The sequence below is a fragment of the Gadus morhua genome, chromosome 1, assembly GCF_902167405.1.
Source record: "Gadus morhua chromosome 1, gadMor3.0, whole genome shotgun sequence".
Taxonomy (NCBI): Eukaryota; Metazoa; Chordata; class Actinopteri; order Gadiformes; family Gadidae; genus Gadus; species Gadus morhua.
The window spans coordinates 15,376,000-15,401,586 of record NC_044048.1 but is presented as its reverse complement, the minus strand read 5'-3'; the positions used below and the strand labels follow the sequence as shown (position 1 = coordinate 15,401,586).

General features: G+C 41.5%; 2 protein-coding genes across 2 annotated transcripts; one reads left to right on the top strand and one right to left on the bottom strand.

Moving 5' to 3' along the window:
- The first annotated feature begins 1,489 nt into the window (after positions 1-1,489).
- Positions 1,490-3,116, top strand: LOC115547309 (uncharacterized). The gene is made up of 2 exons (XM_030361448.1): positions 1,490-1,645; positions 2,199-3,116. The coding sequence occupies exons 1-2, from the start codon at positions 1,627-1,629 to the stop codon at positions 2,945-2,947; spliced, it is 768 nt and encodes a 255-aa protein (XP_030217308.1). The 5' UTR covers positions 1,490-1,626; the 3' UTR covers positions 2,948-3,116.
- Positions 3,117-15,702: 12,586 nt separating this feature from the next.
- Positions 15,703-22,730, bottom strand: cbln4 (cerebellin 4 precursor). Its single transcript, XM_030366012.1, has 3 exons — positions 21,685-22,730; positions 19,234-19,350; positions 15,703-18,689 (listed from the first exon to the last, which is right to left on the bottom strand). The coding sequence occupies exons 1-3, from the start codon at positions 21,973-21,975 to the stop codon at positions 18,492-18,494; spliced, it is 606 nt and encodes a 201-aa protein (XP_030221872.1). The 5' UTR covers positions 21,976-22,730; the 3' UTR covers positions 15,703-18,491.
- Positions 22,731-25,587: the final 2,857 nt, after the last annotated feature.

The window sequence follows — 25,587 nt, the reverse complement described above, 5'->3', positions numbered from 1 at the left end:
TTATCAAGGATAACATTTTCAAGTGTACCATTATTATTTTATTTTGGACTCATTGCTTCTCTTTAATCCTCACCTGCGTGTATTAAATAACATATACCTGATGGATTCTTTATTTCTCTTTGATTCTCATTCAGACCCTTGTGTCAAAACATCCTCCCTTTGAAAGTTGTTTTGCTAGTTCTACCACCAGCTCCTCCACCTTCTCTACCCCATCTCTACCACCAGCTCCTCACCTTCTCTACCCCATCTCTACCTCCAGCTCCTCCACCTTCTCTACCTCCAGCTCCTCACCTTCTCTACCGCCAGCTCCTCACCTTCTCTACCCCATCTCTACCTCCAGCTCCTCACCTTCTCTACCCCATCTCTACCTCCAGCTCCTCACCTTCTCTACCCCATCTCTACCTCCAGCTCCTCCACCTTCTCTACCCCATCTCTACCCCCAGTCCTACTCCTATCTCCAACACCAGCTCTACCTCCAGCTCTACCTCCAGAAAAACACAGACTCACGCCATAGGATGTCATTGCATGTGCAACATGATTCTGTAACTACCAACATACCAAAAATGTGTTTTCAGAAAACAATGCCAGCAACATTGAGCTTCACAAACTGGAAGTCATTGTTGCATTCAGATGAAGCTGCCAGCCACTGGACCGTCCTGTTCCCAGGGAGCCCGGCAGCCTCCAGGGCCCTGAAGCAGTTTAAACAGCGGTGAAGGACCTCTAAAATCGAATAAATTAGATTTTCAGTCAATTATATCTCAGTCAGACACTGAGAAGAACCATTGAACATTTTCTCCATTATTCATTTCATTTTGCTTATTTTTTTATCTTCTAGTCTGGCGTGTGATGGAGACATTGGGCATGGAAGTTGATGCCTGTGACAGTTCCACCAAAACATTTGTTTAATTAGTTTGGTGTACTAGGAATGTTTATTTAATCGAACCCTCAGCAAAGCTATCCTGGAAGAGCACAGAGTGTAGGTGTTCCTCAAATATGATCAGTATTCAGAGCGAACAATACAGCTTGTTATATTGTTCTTCCATGGTAATAGATTGGTAAACAGGGAGCCAAATTAAAACACGATCGCTCTCAAGCTTGTTTATACTAGGTGATTCATTTTCATTGTATTATACTGCAATCAACAGTCAGCTCGCTCCTCTGACAAAAAAATACATATATAAATACATTAAAAAATATGGCTTATGAAAGAACTGTAAATACAAAGGTTAAAACCACCAGTCTGCAATCTATTTACATACAGTAGATGTTTGAGAGTGTGACTGTGTAGATTTGTTTGTGTGTGTGTGTGTGTGTGTGTGTGTGTGTGTGTGTGTGTGTGTGTGTGTGTGTGTGTGTGTGTGTGTGTGTGTGTGTGTGTGTGTGTGTGTGTGTGTGTGTGTGTGTGTGTGTGCTTGCGTGCATGCGTGCGTGTGTACGTATATATCTGCATATATGAGTGTGCGGGTACTTAAAGGTGAGCATGCCCAGAGTCATTTTAATCCTCTCTGTGAATGGGTGATTATCACAATCTGTAGCTAAATTCAGAGTGTGGAGAAAGTAGGGAGAGGGAGGACTGGTCCTGAAGGCTTAAAACTTAGCCAACAACGAGGGAAAAGAGGCAAAAGCATGGAAAAGAAAAACAACCGTAAGTAAATATTTTGTATAAAGTTTGATACGATAGCTGTTTAGATAAGGGATGTTTCTAATTGATACTTTTGGACATTGACTTACAAGTTTAAAATGTGTTTTACTTACTTTTACTCCATTGGATTGGGAATTGGGCAGTGTGTCCACGGGAGATAAATATCCGTTCTCCATTATCGATTTGTGTCATTAGATATAATAAGGTGTATTCAATATATGTGTAATAATATGTGATTATATTTTTCTTTCTTCTGTTATTTTCCAGATGTGTGTGAGGCAACTTTAAGCATATTAGAACTATAAAGACCAGTAACTATAATTGTTGTGCACATAAAGTTACGTGATCCCATTGCGAAATACAATGAGATTCTGTAATAGTCCCACGAGGCAGATTAGCGTTATTAAACCATAATACTCCCCCTCCTGACTCCCTCTACAACTTTCTCCCCCTCTCCCTCTCTCTTACCCCCTCTCTACCGCTCCAATCCTCTTGCTCTCCACTCCCTCACTTCCTCTCTCTGCCCCCTCCCTCCCCGACCCACCCACCCCCCCAGTCCAGTTCTCCATCCGGGGCTACGAGGCGTCGGATCGGCGTGAGGTGCTGGCGCTGCTGTCCGACGGCGTGCTGGAGCACGTGTACCCGGCCTTCTTCCGCAGCCTGGCCTACCCGGACCACGTGGGCGTGGCGCTGAGCGTGTGCGTGGCCGGCTACGTGCTGGGCGGCAGCTCCTACCTCCTGGCCCTGCTGTTTGGCGCGGCCTGGGCCGGCCTGCTCTACTACTGCTGCCACCAGGTCCACCAGGGCTACCTGCAGCGGAGGCTAGAGGCCGCCCGGGGCCAGAACGGCCTGCTGGAAGGGAGCGGCCTCTGGGTGGCCGAGACGGAGGTGGGCGGGCGCACCCGGCTGGTCGGGGCGGTGGCGGTGCGGGCGGTGAAAGGAGACCAGGGGGCTCCCGGTGGAAGGGGCGAGGACCGGACCGGAGAGGAGGAGGAGGAGGAGGAGGAGTTTGAGGAGGGGGAGGAGGAGTTGGAGCTCTACGGCGAGTTGCCCCTCATGGTCGTGTCGTACGGCTGTCGTCGCCGGGGCCTGGGCTCGCTGCTGGCGCTGAAGGCCCTGGAGACCTGCAAGGGCCACGGGTACACACGGCTGCTGGTGGACAGCAGCTCGCCGCAGGCCGCCGCCAACACCCTCTACCGGAAGATGGGCTTCGTCCAGACGGCGGCCCACGGTGAGACGCACGCCAACCGCTGGATCGCCATGCTGGCCAGAGTGCAGGTGTTGACACTGGAGAAGTTGTTATAGTGGCGGTGGGCGGACGGGGGGGATTCCACACGGGACACAGCCGTCACTGTGAGGTTACCACCGTTGCTGGTTTTCTCAACCACTTCTTGTTTTCTGTCAAATGTACTGGAAGCACCTTGCAATGCAAACAACCACACCAATAAAAGTAAGAGTCATTTCCATGAGACAAATGTTCAGTTTGACCTGTTTTGCAAGATCATTTATGAATTGAATAGTGAAGGCTGCAATTGAAGGCTCAATTGCTGTGCATTTAATTGCATCATAAGTAATGTCACCAACACAACTGTTGTTTTTTTATGCAAAGAAATTTAAGAAAAAAGGGCAGAAATGTATATGAATAACATAATGACGTAGAATGATTTGGAACACCAAAACGTAAGCTTCTTTCCAGAGCATAGTTGAATCCCTTTGCCTGGGAGGAATTAATGCCAGCTGACTTTTAAGACCACAATACTCTTTGCTTAAAACACCGAGGAAAATGCAATAGACCCGGGACACAGAGAGGTTTAAAATTCTTTGGAGCTAAAGGAGCTGTGTGTAGGGCACAAGAGAGAGGATGAGGACTTCACAGCACCACACGGGTCAGCATGTGTAACGACAGACCCACATCATCAAGACATATTATATAGTTAGGTTACACAACATTGAATACATTTAACATGAATACTAAAAACAACCTATTTAAAAGGATCACACATGATGATTGTGTGTGTGTGTGTGTGTGTGTGTGTGTGTGTGTGTGTGTGTGTGTGTGTGTGCGTGCGTGCGTGCGTGCGTGCGTGCGTGCGTGCGTGCGTGCGTGCGTGCGTGCGTGCGTGTGTGTGTGTGCGTGTGTGTGTGTGTGTTTGTCCCGAGTGCATGCATATATGTGTGTGTCTGTGTGTGTGTGTGTGTGTGTGTGTGTGTGTGTGTGTGTGTGTGTGTGTATGCGTGCGTGTTTGTGTGTGTGTGTGTGTGTGTGTGTGTGTGTGTGTGTGTGTTTGTGTGTGCGTGCTTGCATACATGTATATGTCCGCTCTTACATGGGTGTGATTATGTACACATGATGCATATTTTCCAGATTTCCTAAACGACACAACATCGCACTACTTCGTAATTCTCTGAAAGAAGGGACTCAAAGAGCATCTAAAACGTTGTCGTCATCACACAGGACCTTCTCCTCCCCCAGTCACTGACGATGCGCTTGCGTCAAACCTACTGCACCCATTTCTGACAAAGGCAGGCAGGTGTAAAGTCAATGACTTTTAAAAGTAATGAATGGTGGATTCCACTTAACATCACACTATCGGAGGCGTCCAGGTGTCGATCATCCCAGCTTGGGGGTTTCAGAGCTGAATTAGGCTGGTGGCCAGACAGCAGGTAGTGGATTGGAGCCTCGACGATGGGCCAAACCTGTTGTTATTGCCTTGAAAATTACCATAGGCCTCAAGGTAATGGCAGGGGGCTTGTAAGTCTCCCCATGCCTGAGTGCATGTTTGCATCTCTCTCTCTCTCTCTCTCTCTCTCTCTCTCTCTCTCTCTCTCTCTCTCTCTCTCTCTCTCTCTCTCTCTCTCTCTCTCTCCCCCCCCCCCCCCCCACACACACACACACACACACACACACACACACACACACACACACACACACACACACACACACACACGGATGGCCACCCACCTATAGGTCTATTAATTCTTTAGAGAATAAACAGGTTTTTTTGAGAATACATAAAGAATGACTATGGGAGACTTTCTCAAAGACATCCCCTGTCTTGTACATATTGAACATATTGAAGATAGCACTTGGCCAATACATCAGAATAAGAAATAATTGCCAATGAAGGCGAAGAGCCTGTGCATTTGTAGCTGGTCTAGTATTGTCAATTTGCAGTACTTATCACTAACATGATGTAGATTCTGCACTTAATCAGCACATATCACTGCAGTCCATTATTGGCTTCAAGGCAAAGACATGATAGCTTTTATCGAAGAACAGAATGAACAAAAGAATATACCACTGGTACACTTTGCAGTTTCATCCAATGGAATGCCGGAAACTGTTGGATTCCACCAATTACAAAAAAACACTCGGATGATTATGGTAGGTAAGAGATCCAACATGGAGGGCTTTCAGAGTGCACTATATCGACTTATGTTCAAGTAATACAACTAATTAACATTGGACAAAACATTAAAAGTAATTTGATTTGATTAAATCATGGCAGAATGACAAAACAAGCTGCCTTATATGACGTTGCAGCCTTTTACTGTTTTAAATGATTGGTGTACATTGTTAAACTTATTATTAATAGACTATTGAAATGAGCTAAATAGGAGAAAACTATTATTTTCATTGAAATTGAGTAAACACTAATCACATGTGTCATTACATTTAAATACTGGCAGAGAATAGTGTAAGCCTCCATGTTGGGGATATTATTTCATTACTGAGGAGATGCCTCTTGGCAGAGTGACACAGAGCAACAGTGTAAGATGGCTGTTGGGATTTGGGGGCGTAAATTAATGCAAAAAAATTACTAACAACTATCACAGATGTTGTCATTTTTATTCTCACGATGATGTTGGGCTGATCAGTTTATGTATTAATTTATTTATTTCTGCCTCCCAATGTCTCTAACAAGGGAGCAATGTTTTACATATTTACTGACAACTTTTTTTAATTACTTTTTGGTTTTCTGAAAATAATTGTATTCCTTCAAAGAATGCCAGGCCTGAATATATCTGAAACATTGATACTCTGGGCTTAATAGTGTGTTTTGCATTTGATTAATGAAATGCATCCAACAAGGGAACGAGTTACTACAATAGCTTGCCTAGGTGAAATTACAGCATTATGAATAAAAACCAGAAAATGTTCTGCTATCTCATCTCATCTCATCTCATGTCATCGTCATCCGCTTATCCGGGGTCGGGTCGCGGGGGGAGCAACTCAAGCAGGGGGCCCGAGAATTCCCTTTCCCGGGCCACATTGAGGCGTTCCCAGGCCAGTGTTGAGATATAATCTCTCCACCTAGTCCTGGGTCTTCCCCGAGGTCTCCTCCCCACTGGACGTGCCTGAAACACCTCCCAAGGGAGGCGCCCAGTGGGCATCCTTGCCAGAGGCCCGAACCACCTCAGCTGACTCCTTTCTAAGTTACTGTATCTGATTGTGAAAAAACTTTCTGATTGAAGTCTGAAAACTGGAACAGACTTTGTTTTAAAGAGCGGATAATGAAATAGGGCTTCAGTTGTTACATGCCTTCAGTCCCTGACCCAGTACATTGGTTAATTGTATAATTGACTCAATTCAAATAATCCATAGTGGATATTTCCAGTCAACCTATATTTTACAAAAGTCTGCTTTACAAGTAAACATATGAATGTTTGAATGCATTTCACAGTGCATCTGTTAATGTGGTGGTACATTTGCAAATCCATTTGGCAGCGGATAAAATCAAATCAAGGGTTGATTTGTTGTGTCTTTTCAAATTATTCAAGCGTATGTGTGTGTGTGTGTGTGTGTGTGTGTGTGTGTGTGTGTGTGTGTGTGTGTGTGTGTGTGTGTGTGTGTGTGTGTGTGTGTGTGTGTGTGTGTGTGTGTGTGTGTGTGTCCTTGTGTGTGTCCGTGTGTGCATCCGTGTGTGTGTGTGTGTTTGAGAGACAGAGACCGAGAGATAGACACTGAGAGAGAAAGAGAGACAGAGACAGAGAGAGAGACAGACACTGAGAGAGAAAGAGAGACAGAGAGCGAGAGAGAGAGAGAGAGAGAGAGAGAGAGAGAGAGAGAGAGAGAGAGAGAGAGAGAGAGAGAGAGAGAGAGAGAGAGAGAGAGAGAGAGAGACAGACCTGAGAGAGAGACAGAGACAGAGACAGTGAGAAAGACAGAGGGTGAGAGACAGAGACTAGGTGAGTAATACAGAGAGAGAGAGACAGAGACACAGAGAGAGACAGAGACTAGGTGAGAGAGACAGAGAGAGGGACCGATCTCTATGTTGGCCTTAACTCGTCGAGACAACGATGATCGACTGGCTATACAGAAGTTCCCATAAAAGACTGAACAGGTGCAGACACAGGAAATGCCTCACAATTTCTCCCAACAAAAAAATTATCTGGGGAGAGTGAGCCAATGGGAGAGAATGACAAAGGAACACATTTATAGTGATTGTGCATCTTGTCTGCACCCACTGTAGCCTCCGCGTCTGCTGGGGGGAGCCTCATCTCCCAAATGTGGGCGCTCAACCCCAGTGGGAACGGATTCGGTTTGCTTCTAATTATCTGACTCTGATTTAGTTGTTTTTTGTAATTACGCCTAAACTAATGAGAACAACAGAACCAAGTGACCAATCTTGGGAGAATTAAATATCCGTACTAGGAGAGTAATTGTTCGTCGTTTTGTTGGAGATTGCCATTCTCTTTCTGAGGACGGAGGGCATAAAATGTGCACAATGCAACTATATTGGGGTTATCAACCCGAGATTAGGTCCATTGTGTTCCACATGCTTGTCAATAAGATGGACATCCGTGACTTTATCAGTAGTTTAACCAACGGGTATAACTTTTCACTTAAAAGAGTTAATATAATGGCACTTGTGTAACAAAGCAAGATTAATGTCATGGCAGTCACATTTTTATTTAATTGATGTTAAAAGGGTTGAGGTTCGGTTGATGACAATGGGTTTTGTGAAAAAGAATATAGACTTAGAGAGTGATGATGTTAAAAATATACTTTCGTCATAATCACAGCCAATATGTCTCCCCTTCCAACACAACCATAAAACCCCTTTACCGCTACACCCCACCCATGGGCTTATTGGCATGAACACACTCTCCACTATGTGTGACAGGACATCAAATGAGATGTAAGGGTCTTGATCCTCCAGACCAATCTGGCCCAATTCCACTGGGCAAGATCTTTCAAAAAAAATCGTCAGCCATCCATCCATCGTCCGTCATCCCTCATCCATCCATCCACTGGCGCTTTAAGGTAATGCTATACCTACTAAAAGATATATAAATAAATACAGTAAGACATCATTATTACTACCATTATTAATAATTATTATTATAACATGGAGACAAAGCAGTCAACAGCTGCTTCAATAACAGTCACAGAGACTCACAGATGGATATTAAAAGTGTGTGCGTGTGCACATGTGTGTGTGTGTGTGTGTGCTTATTGGTGTGTGCTAGTTGGTGTATGTGTTTGTGTGTGTGCGTGCATGTGAATGGGCGTATCTGTGTGTATCTGTGTGTGTTTGTGTATCTGTGTGTGTGTGTGTGTGTGTGTGTGTGTGTGAGTGTGTGTATTTGTGTATCTGAGTGTGTGTTTCTGAGTGTGTATATCTGTGTGTTTGTGTGTGTATCTTTGTATCTGTGTGTTTATCTGTGTATCTGTGTGTGCATGTGTGTATCTGTAAGCGTGTCCTTGTGTATCTGTATGTGTGCGTGCCTGCCTGCGTGTGTGTGTCTGTCTGCCTGCTTGTGCGTGTGTGTGTATGAGTGTGCCTCCCTCAGAAGGGGCCAGCCTAGCGTCTCCGTGTCTTGGCAGCCGGCTCTGGGCTGAGCACCACCAGGCAGGCGATACGCTGCTCTCCTCCGGGGGTTGTCAGCGGGGTGGACGGTCACTGCATGCACTCGCTGCCAAGTCAACTAAACAAAGCCGAAATGACAACATCCTGAATCGCCAAAGAATTTCAAAACCCACCACGGCAGGAACCTCCATGTGTACCAGGATGTGTTCATCCAATGGTCACGCATCGAGATTAAACAACCATGAATGATGCAATGATACTTAAGACAGCCAGACGAGCTCAGGGGCAAAAAACATTGCTCCCCACCCGCCAAACATGAATGATGTCCTGGAATGCACAACTTTGTGATCTATAAAATTAAGACTAAGCAACCAAAGGCCGAAATTCCTCCAATTAAACATGAGCATGCTTAAGTAGCTGTCTAGTCACTGAAAGTAAGTTGTTTAATAAAACATATAGACCCTATCTTCTTCATCGTCCTGCCTAAATAGACCAATAAACATCAGGAGATTACCTATACCAAGGAGAGAAAAGGGAACACTGAAGCATAATGTTTCCGTGATGATTTACAAGATGTACACTAGTCATTTGTAAGAACAATTTTGTCCCTGCCATATGCTTTTCCCAAGGACATTCTAAATTGCGATGTCGCAAATGGAGAGAAATCTTCAGCTGGTTGAACACTGTTTCCCTGCCTTTTTTTTCAATGTCAGCTCTGGTTGGCTAAACATAATCTGCGATACAGCAGTCAGACTAGCAGGATATCTGATCAAGCAGAACCAAATATGTTATAGCAGAACTTCTGATCCAGCAGATCTACTATGTTAAAGCAGGACATCTGATCCAGCAGACCTATGTTATAGCAGGACATCTGATCGAGCAGACCTCCTATGTTAGAGCAGAACTTCTGATCCAGTAGATCAGATTGGACCCCTACTATGTTATAGCAGATCTTCTGATCCAGCAGTCCTTCAATGTTAGCAGAACTTCTGGGAGGAGACGGCACAGAGTCTGGGCCGGAACCTGAAACTATGCCTTGTTTCCAGTTTTGTTATTGATATTTTACTGGAAAATACTCACTGAGCGGGTGGATGAAGCATCGATAAAATATTTCTACAGTGGCAGTGGCATGATGTTTCTCCTCTTGAATTAAGGATTTGGATTGTTTTTCAACCACATCCAACCTCAGAATATTAATCTAGACACCGTTTTAGAGTTCTGACTTGTTTGTAAGAAAGTTTATTTCAGAAAGCTTTTGTATTGATGGAGGGGAGCTGTACATTCAGTTCAGTAGGTCATATAGGTGAAGAGGTAAAGAGAAAAGAGGTCAGACTGTAACGTGAATGTGAATCTGATATGCTCCGCAAGGCCTTCACATTTCTTGTAGGGCTGAAGAGAATGGCAAAATAAGAGATACGTACCATTATATGTACAGGAATGGGCATGGAAGTGTGATGAACTGAATCCAAAGTTTTAAAAACAAAATTTACCTCATGTTATAAAATCAATAGATCTGTATTTTTGGGGAATCCTAAGTCATTATTCAGTAACATTGATGTTGAAGCAGCCGATGGATGTCTGTTGTGAATGTACAATCGTAGATGTAATCAAGGTGGCCAGGGGTTGGACACGTTGAAGTGATTAGGAAGTGGTTTACTCATGATACTCAACTATTTAAACTCCTTCTGATTGGATTGCATCAAAAGTTAAGTGCCACTAAAAGTATTCCTTGACCTCCCCTTTCTTGAATCTTTCTTGAATTCTTTGAGTGAAACCCGCACTAGAGCCTTTAAAATATCCAAACTGTTTTGAGATGTTTGCCAATATTTTTTCTTAATTTCTTACAAAGGCGATAGCTGCAAGGAAAAAGTTACAAGAGCAGTTTTTTCTTTTCATTACACTCAATCTCGCAAATGAAAACATTCATACAGTTAAAGGATATTATTACCAAATGGCACATGCTGGGTGGTGTAAGACAATTTGATCAGGGGCTAAGTAGAAATTTGACACAATCATTACACTCTAGAAAGGAATTCATCATGCACACATAATGTTAAATTAATTGTCCATTATTTTGTTACATATAAGTCTTACCCAAATAGTTATAACCATGGTTATTTATAATAATAGTATTACTACTACTACTTCTACTACTACTACTATTACTACTAATAATAATAATAATCCAAAATGTAGTCTTCTTGAAGTAACAAATCTAATAACATATCCAACAAAATAATGTGCCACGACATGCATCGTTATGGGGAAATTCATTAAATTGCAAAATGCTATTTTCAGTTTTCTGTTTCACAACTACAATCAGTAGAGGCTGATGAGGAAGAAAGTGTGTCTTGAGTGGGCCTCGAGTGACTGCACATATTTAGTTCATCAATTCCGCAAGGATCCCGCTGAGCTACAAGTCAGCATTGCTGCTTGAATCAGAGCAAAACTATTACATGAATTAGCTTTCACACGACAAATCGTATTGTGTATAAAAATAAGTAATTTAAAGAAGAAAATGAACAAAATGTCCAATGAACTGTAAGTGCAGGTCTCTTGACATGCTCATGTTTAATCAATTATTATTATTTCTTTTAAGTTTGAAACAAATTTTGGTATTCAAGGAGGAACACTAGCATGGAACCTTGGTAGCTAAAGCAAATACAAAAGGTTGTTGGGGCATGTAATGTGTTTTTTAAGGTCACAGTGCGTATCCGCTTACCTCAATCCTGTTAAGGGTGGAAGGAAAAGGTAATCGCTTGGGACAATGGCTATCATCATCTTTGCTCAACTTGTGTCTATCGTTCCTTCGGTCCATTGGTCGATGCTCAAACAGCATCTAATATATTCATGCACCATCACTCTCACAGGTCAAACACATTCTCAGAGCTACTAATAGGTCCACACTTTAGACCATGTGCTGGTAGTGCTAGGTAGTCTCTCCTCCTTCATCTCACACTTTAGTTTTTCACTGGAGGCGAATGATAAGTCACGGCAATTCCGTTTATCATTCCGGACACATTAAGAAGAGCACAGAGCCATTCCCTGTGGATAAAGATAGCAGATGAGAAGGATGGAAATGGTTAGTGGACAAATCAAAAATGCAATCCAGAGAATCTGCCAGGATACTAGTGCGCTCTGGAAGTTGTTTTTCCTTTCGTATCGTTTTGTTTCATTTTTTCTGTTGGGGAATCGTCATTATACCTAACCCAGTCGACAGACGGTTGTGTGTGGTGTTTCTGTAAACCCTGGTTGCTACATTGCATTAATATTTACCCTAAATCTGTCACACGTATTTTCAGCATTTCTATATTTCCCGAAATATAAGGCCATCACAAAAGGTCATTTATTCATCCTTTCCAACAACTAAAATGGTGCCTCCATGGGTTAAACTTAGAAAAAAGTATATATAATAATAATAATAAAATAATAATATATCTCTATATATATACATACATACATACATACATACATACACATGCATCCATGTATATATGTATGTACATACATACATACATACATACATATATATATATATATATATATATATATATATATATATATACATACATATATATATATATATATATATATACATACATATATATACATATATATATATATATATATATCAAAATGTGCGTTTTAAAAGGAGATTTGCAAAATATTTCTAAATATTTAAGTGATTTGAAGTTACTCAAGTTTAACCAAATTATTTATCTATTCAATCCAAATATATGGCAGGTCACAGCGAAAAGAGAAGGTAGCTCAGGGTGATTAATGAAGCGTGGAAAAAACCTCATCAGATTGTGTGTGTGTGTGTGTGTGTGTGTGTGTGTGTGTGTGTGTGTGTGTGTGTGTGTGTGTGTGTGTGTGTGTGTGTGTGTGTGTGTGTGTGTGTGTGTGTGTGTGTGTGTGTGTGTGTGTGTGTATTACTTCAAAGAGCCTCTTCCTAATCCTAACCAACACCCCACCACTGCTGAGTCTCACCGTCTGAGCTTTTCATTCGTTATTCAGACGCGGGAACGGAGCCATGTCATGCCCAGACCGAGAGATGCTGCATGTGAATGTGTTGGGTTTTAGATCCAAAACAAAGTGGCCAACTTGTTGCAGGCTTTCACACAGTGCTTTTGTGTCCCTGCATGTGCATGATGTGCCCGGTTTCAGTAGTCCTTTTTTTTAATGGCTATGAAATAATAAGAATCCAATATTAATTCAACATTAACCCATTTTTGTGCATATTTTAGTATTGAATTACAGAGCAGCAAAATAGGTTGTTTTTAATGACCAATGGCTCAATTGGTCATTAAATGTCTGAATACATAAATTTCTTAAACAGAAGGCTTTACTTGGGTTGATAATCAAATAGGATTTTCTGAAAATGTCTGGGTTTCTGTGTCCATACAGGACTTCAGAGGACGTCATAGAGCATATGTTTTAGCCAATGCAATATCTCTTCAAGTTACAAAATCCTTTTATTTAAAATATACTCAGAAATAGACAGTATACACACTTAATCAGGAGGAGTCTAATTCCCTACAATGAGAAATGCTGATTTAAGGTAATGAACATGCCATTTTCCTGTGTTGTACAGTACAATAGTCTTAAATTATGCAATTGTATAAACATTCCCATAAAATAAATGTTATAGCTACTGTTGGTTAAAACCTTCGGTTCCAAAATGTTTAATTCACCTTTCCATCTTTCTTTCTTTATTTAAACTATTAACAATCCTGTACAGGAAAGAATAAGATAATAAGAAATAGTCCAGGAAATAGCCAAGGAAGAAAGGTTGATATATTATTGCTATTGTCATTACCGTTTTTTTTTTCACCATTTAAAAGTGTACAAATCCGTAAATAACACTGTAATAATATCCATATACCTATAGTGCATGTGGTTGAGATTACATTTCTAATGTGAGGCAGTGCTGTGATTTAAAACACTGAAATGGTGTGAGAGGAAAAAAGCTTCAACCTTTAAAACCACAGAGACACGTCACAGAATTCAATCAGGAAAAAGTTGACTGTTGGAGGATCAAAAGGTAGAAGATAATGACTATGCTCAACTTTTCTCATTATCAGCCCGGTCTTTGGCATTTTTACACCAGTTGCTTTGTACTGGCAGCTTTACTATAGTCCATCTTATTTTAGTGCCATGACGACCATATAAGAAACCTGCCATGTCAGTTTCCTTCATGTCATATTGTGAGATGACATTGCTATTTTTAGTAAACAAATAAGGGTAAAAACATGAAAGCTATAACTAAAAAATTCAGCAAGTTCTGGGTGCTGATACAAAAAGTGTTACAAACTTCAAGGTCTCTGCTATTTGCTGTGTAGCAATTGAGTAGGTGCATTACCTGAAACGTGAGCTTGTCTCATCTATTTAGCTTTCTAGTTACTCTCCGTCCAAATAAAAGCTAACACAGTTAGGCTTTGTCAGTAATCATAAGAGGAGGATATACCTAACATATTTTCTACTGTATATTGGGAATGGGAAGGGGACGACGACACAATCCACCCATGTCACCGTCAGCGAGAAAGGCCTGGCTCTCAGGTCACTCTCAGGTCACTACTCTGCCGACAACCAACAGAAGACCGGCTGTTGCACTCTGGGTATTACTGAAAAATAACATTTGAAACCCCAATAAATTTCCTGTATGTATTGCCAATTCCAATTCTTTAGAAGTGATAAATACACTTGAAAACTGACAATTATCTTTCCCCACTGTCGTTGCTTAGGCTCTCTGTAGTGCTCTATATGCTTAGACCTGGTTAGGTATGAGCTTGGATGGGCTTTAGATGTACAATAAGTGAATAGACCTTTTACGCAAAGGACATACCTGCAGTGAAACACACCAGAGAGGTGTCAGCGTAGGACACACACAGGTGTGGCTCACAACACAAAAGACGGGTCATCGCTTTTAACGGACCAGGGCAGCGGTACATAAAGGGCACTTTTAAAGGGCACTCTTCCTCGCTAGATTAGTTATCTAGCCGGACCCTGGTAAAGAAAATTAGCAGACCCATAATCAGTGTTCTGAGCGACACCTGTGTTCTTCCTATGAGGACCCCCCTGTGGCGTGCATCACTGCAGTCAAGTGACCCCATTTCTGATCACATATCATAGTTGGTTCTCCAATGAGTGAATATTACCTCAAGTCATACAAGAAAAAAAAGCAATGATGTGGAATTTACTCTTAATGTCTCTCTTCTAAGAGTACAAGTTCCCAATTCAATGTAGTCCAGTTTTACACCAAACTGAAAATACACTGAACTACAGCACTTAATAGAAAGAAAGTTCCAATCCATTTGTAGCTAAATACAGAACCTGCGGCTGAAAAGGTGCCAGAACACACCAAAAACATGAACGCAGCGCTATCATTTAGAGGCCCTAGTGTTGGCAGTGGAGCAAACAACACAGGCTGGCCTTATACCTCTTGGCTAGTTTAATGTTTGATGCCCATTTCTTTTTTTGCTTTGGGTTTTGGATTTCCTGTGAGTTGTGATAGTCCCAAAGGAGCCAATCAGAGTCCACAGATTGTTTTTAAACAAATGACAGAAGCGCTGCTCCAGAAGTGCTAGCTCATTTACAGACGGCATGCACATAATCATGCCTAAAGGTTGTCCTCCAATATGCCAATAAAGAAAGAAATTATAAAATTGTGACTTCCGTGTACCCTATAGGCCTATGCCTCAGTGTATCTGAGGTCCCTCAGCTTTTCTATACTTCGGAAAAGACTCTGGGTAAAACTTTATATTAAAATACTATTTATATTTCTCATTTAGTCCTTTATTTTGTTGTAAATGTATATTTTTGCATGTAAAGATATGTAATACACGTCTTATTAAATCTGTTCTTGTCTAGGAAGTCCCTGTTGTCAGCATCAATCTACAAAGCAGTATTATACACCTGAATATACTTAATTAATTGCTTTTTCTTATTTTCTGAACCAAACTATTTGTATTCAAGCTCCATGGAGCTGCGCCAAAGCCCGATCATTCGAGGCATCCGGCTCTCTGGTACTTAGCCAGCAGTTCCCTAAAGGCTCAAACATACATATTTTAGAGGTTCTAGTTGCCTAACCTCCCCTTTGGAGGTAAGAAACCACTGAAACAAAATAAACATTAGAATTTGACTAGAGACCTGCAAGTTCTACTTCTGTCCTTAAATAATCGTCTTCCCTGATTTTGGAGTGATCAGATGACAGGACATCAGAAAGCAGGATTAAACACAAAGTCTGCAGCTTTATTCCCAACAAGTACGACATAATAAATAACGCCATCATACTAATGTGCTACCAATTCAATTGTTCTTCAGTTGCATGAAACAAATTTTAATATTAGACATGGATAATTGTTTTTATTTATAATAATATATCCACATGATCGGCTAATGACAGCTTTCTCTTGGGGAAAAGACGCAGTAAACATCATTCCAATATGTGCTGTTGTATATAAGTACTTTGATTTCTTTGGAGCCAACGTTTATTGATGGTCACAAAGATCACATAGATAGAGGAAATCAACATGTAGTGATCACCATGTAGTTAGTATGAGTTCACATTTCATTTTGAGCTCATAGGATGCATGAAACATTTCAAATATGACATGAGAGACTCCATTCAAAAGGTTTGCAGCACATTATATAAAGTTCAGCACATAAACGATTACATGACTGTCATTGTATTTCACCCTTTGTTGTATGGAATTTCGGCAGGTAAAAATATTTACACAGCTTTATTTTTAGAAGTTAACTCTATGACCATTTTTGTCTTTTGTGGTGTGGGTTTCATAGATGAGACAAATAGAGTGGCTGCAAATTATGAAGATGAAGGACAATGAGAAGTCAGGATTAACCGAAAAGGTATAACTTTAATATATATTAAAAAGTTGTGCTTAGTTCAATGTAATGCCCTTCAGTTGAATACTTATAATAATCAATTCTTTGATACCATGAAGTGTACACTATGTTAAAAAATGAACCTTCCATAATACCTTGCACAGCACCAAGCATAGTACCTTGCACAGGACCTAGAATAATACTATCATAGTACCTCAGTTTCTAGAACAGTGCCAACCAAAGTACCTAGCGCTGTACTTGGCAAAGTGGATCAGTACCAAGAAAAGCACTTAGCAGAGTAATTTGCACTGTACATTGTAACTGTACCAGAAGGCGCACACACATTAATACAGGGTTAAAAGTAAGGAAGGACTAAATAGAATATTGGCCTAACCATAACCATAACCATAAATAACCCCAAAACATTTATATTCAACACCATGGATTCTGTAGAGGACATATCCAATTCAAGCGGCATTATATTAAATCCCAGGTGTCTTTTCAATTGATCCCCCTAATGAACAGAAAACACACTGCCCACAGATCCACTCTGTGGGTTCAGAATATATTGAAATCTGTCATTTTTGACAGCGTAATCTTTAAAGGGCCCCTTAGTTAAACCCAAATAAGGTCGTCCACAGACAAAAATGAAACTTCTTCTCTAATATGTGGAAACAAGCAGCAAGCATGAGCCAGATTCATCCAGAAAACAGACGAAATCGAAACATACAATATCATTCCATTGCTCATCTAAGTTGAGCCATACAGATGTCATGTGATATACTTATCATCTTTTAGTGGTGGTTTTATCATGGGTCGGACATGTCCTGGTTCTGTGAGACTGCTAGTGTGCTCAAGTTTTATCAAATACCGATTGCACAAAACGGAAAGGGGTCGATATCTACAATTCAATATTGTCTATTACAATTATTATAACTTTGATTGTATATTTACCATTCTAAAGTTTGTGAAGGTAAAGTTTACTAAGGGCATGTGGTTTTAGTATAAAGGTCATCTCGTTATTTTCGTGCTCAACAACCCATATCAACTGAAACTTTTAAACAGAACTAAGCTTATACTTATAACTATTGTTTTTCCATAGGTCTGATTCAAGTGTGACTGCTGACTATTAGTCGTATTTTATTAGTTGATTTCACATCACTGAGAACCCTCAAAAGAAAATAAATGTCAAGGGCACTTCTGAGGACATTGCAAAAGCAGAAAGTGCTGACGTAAGGCCATCCACAGATCTCCGGTTGGTAACATACTTACCAGGAACTACAGGGCAAAGAGCTAAACCAGCATTGTATCGCTGGTGTTCTGCTGGACTCTTCAATTGCATTATTGATCAACTGCTTCTGCTTTTTACCTATCTTCCTCTTCAAAAAAACAATATTGGATTCGGATCATCACCACATAATTATGCAAACAGTAAAAAATAGAATATTCATCCTTGGCACTGTGTGGCAAACAACACAATGCAGTCAGAACAAGATGGGTTTTACAGCCAAACTTCTGTCCTCACTACCATTTAGCACACTTTGGTACACTGTGCACACCATCTGTCTGCAGTGGCCAAAGTTGCCCCATTCGCAGCCAAGATGTAATCATTAAGTTTGTACCGAAAAAACTACAATGGATGCTATCATTTCTCTCTGGTGAGAGAAAGTTGAGAGTCTGTCTAAGATGCACTGGGAATTGGCATTACCTTTTATTTCCATGTGGAGAAAATATAACGAAAGATAAAAATGGATTGATCCAATGGCCTCTGAGGAACTGTAATAAAATACATCTGAAAAGGACGAATGGACTCAAATGCAATTGACTTAGCAGACATTCAATCCTACTGTGGTATGTTCAACAAATCAATGTCACTCAGACGATACCGTTGGAATAGCCTTTGGTTTTCCTCTTCACGATTGCTGGTACAACACAAGAACGATACATTTTCCATCATGAGCGATTTTGACAGGGACCCGTCCAGGGTTACCTCAGAGAGTAGCTCTGCCTTCCTCTCAGATGTGGTCGTCCGTCCCTCTTCCTCTCTCCTCCTCTCCTGATGTGGCAGGGTCACCCCAGGGACGTCAACAGAACTCGATGGATTGGGGACAAAACATTGTGGGAATGTCCTTTAGCAGATCTTCATTTTACGATGTGTTGATGTTTTGTTTGTTGTGGTTGTTGTTGTTTTACAGAGGGAAAACCAGAAAGCCAGAGAAGGTGGAGTACTGCCACCCACCGACCAGGTTGCCCTTCTCCAGTTTCAGATACACCTTGTCCTCGTTTTCTAGCAGTAGCAGGACTCCGTTTGTGGCCGCCTCGCGGGTAACGTCCTTATCGCCCGCGAAGGCCGAGATGACCGGCTTGCCGTTCAGCATCAGGTTGACCTGGAGGAACCCAAACATAGACACTGGGTAAGCGTCGCGCCGCTCAGTAGCTGCATTATGCGAGACTGTTTTAAAAATCCACCTACGTGTCTGGGTGAAAGCGTAGCAAACTCCTGATGCTAATCAGTTTTTCTGACACGTGTACTCTAATGAGTGTTTTGAGGGAGGAAATACTTCTATGGTAGCAGGCCTGCTGCACATTATTCTTTGCGGTTTGAGGTATTTTGGAGCGCCATGTGTTAAGAGAAAAGTCGGAGTTATAATGATTTCTACCAATCACTGCATTCATCAGCATATGATTAACATGAAACATATATCCAGATGGCAGTACATTTAGGAGTAATGGAATGCATCCACACCCAAGATAATATTTCAAATTAAAATGACTACATTGAGAGTTCACTCTCATTCTCTCTCTTGCTCTTTGTGTGTGTGTGTGTGTGTGTGTGTGTGTGTGTGTGTGTGTGTGTGTGTGTGTGTGTGTGTGTGTGTGTGTGTGTGTGTGTGTGTGTGTGTGTGTGTGTGTGTGTGTGTGTGTGTATACCTGTATGGTTTGGCTCTGGTACACCTTTATAACGTGAAAGTTGAAACTGTAAATCCCTTTCCTTGGTGACAAGAAAACAGACTCAAACGTGAAGTAGTTCCCAATATTCACAAGTACCTGCAAGAATAAAACATACATAATATTACATACATGTTTCTCAAGGAGCTGAAGCTATTAAAACAATCAGTTGGTCCAAGGAATCAGTATAAAACATATTTTGTCTGCAACCAAATAATTGTCATTGTCATGTAATTACATACATATATATTATATATCATATTATATATACATCATAAATATAGACATTCGGTCAGAAAGGAGGGACCTCTACGGAAGAGGATTAGGGCCACACATGTAAAAAAAAAATTAATTCTGACTTTATTCTCAGAATTCTGAGAATAAAGTCAGAATTCTGAATTTAATCTCAGAATTCTGACTTTTTCTCAGAATTCTGAGATTAAAGTCAGAATTCTGACATTAATCTCAGAATTCTGAGAAAAAAGTCAGAATTCTGACTTTAAAGTCAGAACTACGGGTATCTGTAAGGACCAACCTCCGTGGGAGAGACACTTTGCTTTATGCAGTAGGAGGAAACCTATGGAAAGCCAAGAAGGCCACAATCCGGCCCTAGAATGGCGCGGTAAAAGTGCACGTCCCATAGCCAACTCACCAAGCTCACCAAGTCCAGTATTCAGAATTCAAAGCATTTATTCACAAATACGTTCTATTTTTTTGACAAGCGGAGCCGACAGTCCTGTGCAAGTATGCAAATTAGCCATGTGCGCCAAACAGAAGATAGACGCAATGTATAGAACTGATTGTTGTGCATTGTTGTGGATATGTAGGCTGGTTAGTTGTGGTTGTTTGTGGTCTTAGTGAAACAGCTTTGCCTTGGAGTTGGAGAAGTTGGAGTGATTGTGTGAATGTGCGAGAGAGAGCGCACCTGCCGTGGTGATGTTGGGCTTGTTGTGGGCTTATATGTGATCAATGATGTATCTGTCTGATCGTATTAGCTGTAGATGGATGGTTAAATAATGTCACAAGATCGGTCATACTGCAGGATCTCATTTGCAAATGCACTGATTGTGTGTCCGTCTCCAATATGCTATATACCTGGCATTTATTCAGTTCGTGTTCTTCTGAGTGCGCAAGAACGGTGCCAATTATTGTCGTGTTTGCATTGTAATGCACAACTTTGCCCCTCCCTGTTATAAAATAACGTGCATCCCAACAACTTAAGCCAATGCAGGCTCCTATTGCTTTACCAGTGTGTTTAACGTGTGTGCGTGTGTGCGTGTGTGCGTGTTGTCATGTAGGCTATAGATATAGATTGATTGTCTTGGCTTGCTTGCATCCATGAAATATTGTAATGTTATGGCCTAGCTGGCTACTGCATATCGAGAACAATCTGGGGATGAGGGCATCCCCGAATATTGAGGGATATTTCGCACACTGCCATCTCAATATGCCTAATAGCCGCGGCTATTAGTTCCGTACGGATTCCGTACGGAATTCTTTTACCGCGCCATTCTAGGGCCGGATTGTGGCCTTCTTGGCTTTCCATAGGTTTCCTCCTACGGCATAAAGCAAAGTGTCTCTCCCACGGAGGTTGGTCCTTACAGATACCCGTAGTTCTGACTTAAAAGTCAGAATTCTGACTTTTTTCTCAGAATTCTTAGATTAAAGTCAGAATTCTGACTTTAATCTCAGAATTCTGAGAATAAAGTCAGAATTCTGAGATTAATGTCAGAATTCTGACTTTAATCTCAGAATTCTGAGAAAAAAGTCAGAATTCTGAGATTAAAGTCAGAATTCTGACTTTTGATCTCAGAATTCTGAGATTAATGTCAGAATTCTGACTTTATTCTCAGAATTCTGCGATTAAAGTCAGAATTCTGACTTTTTTTTCAGAATTCTGAGAATAAAGTCAGAACTTAATTTTTTTTTACATGTGTGGCCCTGATCCTCTTCCGTAGACCTCTCCCTCCTTGCTGACAGACTGTCTATATCGAAAGTACACAATGACAAACGCAGATCACAAGTTATCACACAGACCCATAAATGGATGTAAATGTTTAACAAGCAGCCAAGTTGATTCTTCCTGGCTGCTTTTCAAGAATTGTTGATTGAACTGGACATTCCATGTCCAATGGCCAATGCCATTACCATGGGGATGCGCAGAGTGTGCGCGCCTCACCGCGCCGTGCGTCGTGTTGGGGACGTTATGCACCCCTGTGCCATCCTTTAACACTACGTTTGCAATGTACAGCCCAATCCAACATAATCCCTGCCATATTTTATCGATAACAAACGGATATCAGAATTTTTTTCTATCAATTAACAGATAGCACAGTACCGAGTTGACTGTCCATTCCAAATTGATCAAACGGCAATGATAAATGAACGCCTGGAGATAAAGTGCACAAAAACAGAATTTAGGGAGTTACTTACTTGGTCGAAGTATATAATTCTCGTCTTGTTGCTCATCTCCGAGGGTTCGTGATTGTTGCTGCGGACCGCAGAGAAAGCCACCTTAGAGTTGGCGGCGCGCACCGAGATGCCGAGCGGAGAGGTGGAGCCCCTCCAGTCCGATGTGGGGTTGGAGTCGCACACAACCAGGCACTTCCCCTCCAGGACGATCGGTTCCGTGTCGTTTTGGGCACTCCCGAACGGACACAGTAGAGTCCAACAGAGCACGACGAGAAGGGCATTCGCCCCGGTGACCAGCTGTGACGGCAGCATTTCCAAACACAGCGTCTCCGCACCGAGTCCCCCGCACACTGCTGATCAGTCCCGCACACTGCTGATCAGTCCCGCACACTGCTGATCAGTCCCGCACAATGCTGCTCATCAGCACCACACACGCGTCTGATTCCCCACTCTTATTGGGTTTAGTTATGAGGCATTTTTAGATTTGGTGCTGAAACGTTGTTCATTTTAAATAAACATCTCAAATAACTATAAGCATACAGAACAGCCTATTCTATTTACAATTAGGATACATTGTTATTTAGAGCAATTCAATTGACAAAGTATTGATGAGGGCTCTCGGTCGACCGGCGAAAGCAGTAGGTTGTCTGTAAAGCCCCCCTCTCCCCAAGCTGGCGCATCGGAGGGTCCCCTTATCTGGTGCGCACTGCGTGCACTGGTCTGCTACATTACGCATCTACATGGTGTGCTGGTCGTTATCTTGTTCTGTAGACAGTTCAGCCTACAAGCATCATTCAATGTAAAACAAATGAGCTTAAGAAGAACCATGGACTGAATGAGCTATGATTGACTGGGTGCATTGATCACGATTATATCCGAGAGTGAAGGTGTGTGAGCTCAGGGTCAGAGGATCCTGGGAAAACATGCGCAAGCATTCGCAACGCGGTGCAGACGAGATGTGATGGCAGGTTTGTAAGGATTACCCGCCTTCTTCCCAAATACACACACACACACACACACACACACACACACACACACACACACACACACACACACACACACACACACACACACACACACACACACACACACACACACACACACACACACACACCACCCACCCACCCACAAACAACTAAGTCGGGGCTTAACACCAAAAGTTATCAACATTTTAGGAGGATTGGGTCACTCTCCTTATTGAAAACACTTTGTGTTTCATTCAGAGTCCCATCCCCAGCCTCCCCCCTCTCTTTTGTGTCTGTAACCCTAACACAAATATTCAGTCCAATTGGTTTTGGGAAGTAAGGTTTCCAATATATTCATACATATGAACAATTCTCCATTATATTTGTTCTGTACACATCACAGTTTTAATTCTGTTTATCAATGTTAGGGTTGCATCTGCCTCTTCACATTACAAGAAAGCGGACATCAGGGCTCAGCGCTCACAGTGTCATTAAATGGTTCTCATGGAACTCGCCTTTCACTGTTCTTATTTTTAAACAGAAGTAGGCTACGATCAACGTTAAAAAAGAATAAACCATGTGAGATGTGGAGCAATCGAAATTCTCCTCCAACATGCCTACTGTCAACAGTGTCACATGCTTGGGATGAGTGGAGGTTTTGGGATGATACAAAAACAAATTACTGGAGGTATGTACACTAGGCACATGTACCTTTCAGCATCAGCATGCCTTGTAAGAAATGGTTGAATTAAAAGCGTGGACGTGTGGGATTTAAATTTCCCCTCACTCAAAAGTTCTGCAGCCCTAATCTATTTCAAATGAAGGGTGTGGGACCAACCGTTGGTAGTCCGTCAGCAGCTCAGAGGCCAGTGGGGGCAGCTGCACATACTTGTCTTAATGAGCAGCCTGAGAGAAAATGAGTTTCAATCAGAGGCCGATAAAGAATCTCCAAGTTCTTAGATTCTTTAAGAGTCTCCGGGGATTTAAATCCAGTTCCCTTTTTGACAAGGGTTGGTTAGGGTCTCATCACCATAAATAATACTACTTGACTTCCTTGCTACATGAGTTCATATTTCCACCTTTTTATTGTTTACAATATCCAGATGACTTGTGCAATATACGTTCAGTCTACTTCACTTTTCGCATAAGTTACAAATATACTTTTATTTAACATATGAGCATCTAACCAACAGCAGAATATTGTTGCTAGACACATGTTTGATTTATAATAAGAATAAAAAATATTAATATTTATTTTGTATATTGCTAGTTGCTAGTTGGGTTTATTCTATTATATTACTTTGTCTCTGGCTTGAGCTGAGCAACTGTTATAAAAGTGTTCCTCGCTGATCAATATAGTAATCTGATGTTTCTATATTTGTATCTGTATCTGAGTTTGTATCTGTGTATGTTTCTTCCCTCTGTGAATCTGATGAGCTCATTGAGTGTATAATAAGCTCTGCAGTGGGAAAACATTTAAAAACACGGCTGGAGATAGTAATTTGTTGTTTATTAAATAAATTAACACATTGACAAATAACCTATTCCAAGTGGCCCTTGGTTCAATTGCATGACTTTGATCAATATGCTTACACATAGGAACAATATGTCAATGAAGTGTTTTTATTTTGCATTGAAATATTTTGTTATGTTATATTCCATGTCCTGATTTGTATTGTTATCTTATTCTCCAAATCATCCCATTATCTTTAAATCATCTTGTTGTCTATAATGCAGCTAATTACCTACTTGGGGACAACCAAGATTTACTGCGATACCTTTTACTGTTTGTACACAATGATGACGTAGAACGCATGCGCGCGCAGTCCGGCAACAGAAGTATGGCAGAGATCAACAGCTTGTTAAGCTATGCGAGGGAATTATCAACACAAGATCGCGAATTTTACTTCAACAAGTTGACTTTGACAAATGGTGTTCGACTTCCAGATCCGTGTACTATTAATGAATGGGTTGAAGACGTCAGCAAGTGGCCGAATATACAGTGGCCAGATATATATATACTTATTACACGGGTCTTTTCAACGTTCCGTTCACTTGCATGGGCACTTCACAACTTCCGGCGGTGAATTATTTTTATAAGCCCCGACAGGGCGAACAGGACACCGACGCGCAGCGGAGGTGTCCTGTTCGCCCTGTCGGGGCTTATTTTCTCGATAATGACCGGCGTTCTATACATTATCCCTTACGTATTTCATAGAGAAACCGAGCTTGTACACCAGAGAAATTACGAGCCTATAAGTCACTGGATGATGCTTATGAATACGTTGTCTGTGGTCATGTACAGAACGTCAAATACCATGACATGACTAGAGTTTTATGTGGTGAAATCAGAATTTTGTATTATGTCCTCATTCCAGTCAACACGTTTAATCGCCTGCAGCCACAGACGCCGCCGGTTGCTCTTAAATGGTTGTGATCCTGTCGGAATCCTATACAACTTTAGTCCGCCGGTGGAATATCGATTCTGACAACCATATACGCAACAACCAGACATTTTGATGCTGGAAACTTTTTTTGATCCACTTATAAACTCTTGCTAGTCAGTTGCTACCTCGTGTGTGAGTCTGAACGACTGGGAAACAATACCACTTCTGTTGCCGGCATGCGCACGCAACTATTTGATGACGTTGGCTGTAAAAGGGTCTATTGGACCTTTGACTTATTGGACCTTTGACTTATTGGACCTTTGACCTATTGGAGCTTTGGAGAGATTGGACCTTCTGGGTTAAGTTGTCTCATAAAAACTGCTAGTCATGTTGGATGGATTTCTAGTTGTATTTTGTAATAGCAGGCTACCTAGGCAGGTTGACTCTCGATTCCGATGTTAGACTTTGGAAGTCATCAGTATTGGCCAAGTGCTTCCCTGTGGTGGGAATAGCTCAAGGTTCAAACCGGGGACAAATCTGTTTTTAGAGCACTGACTGAGACCGAGACTGAG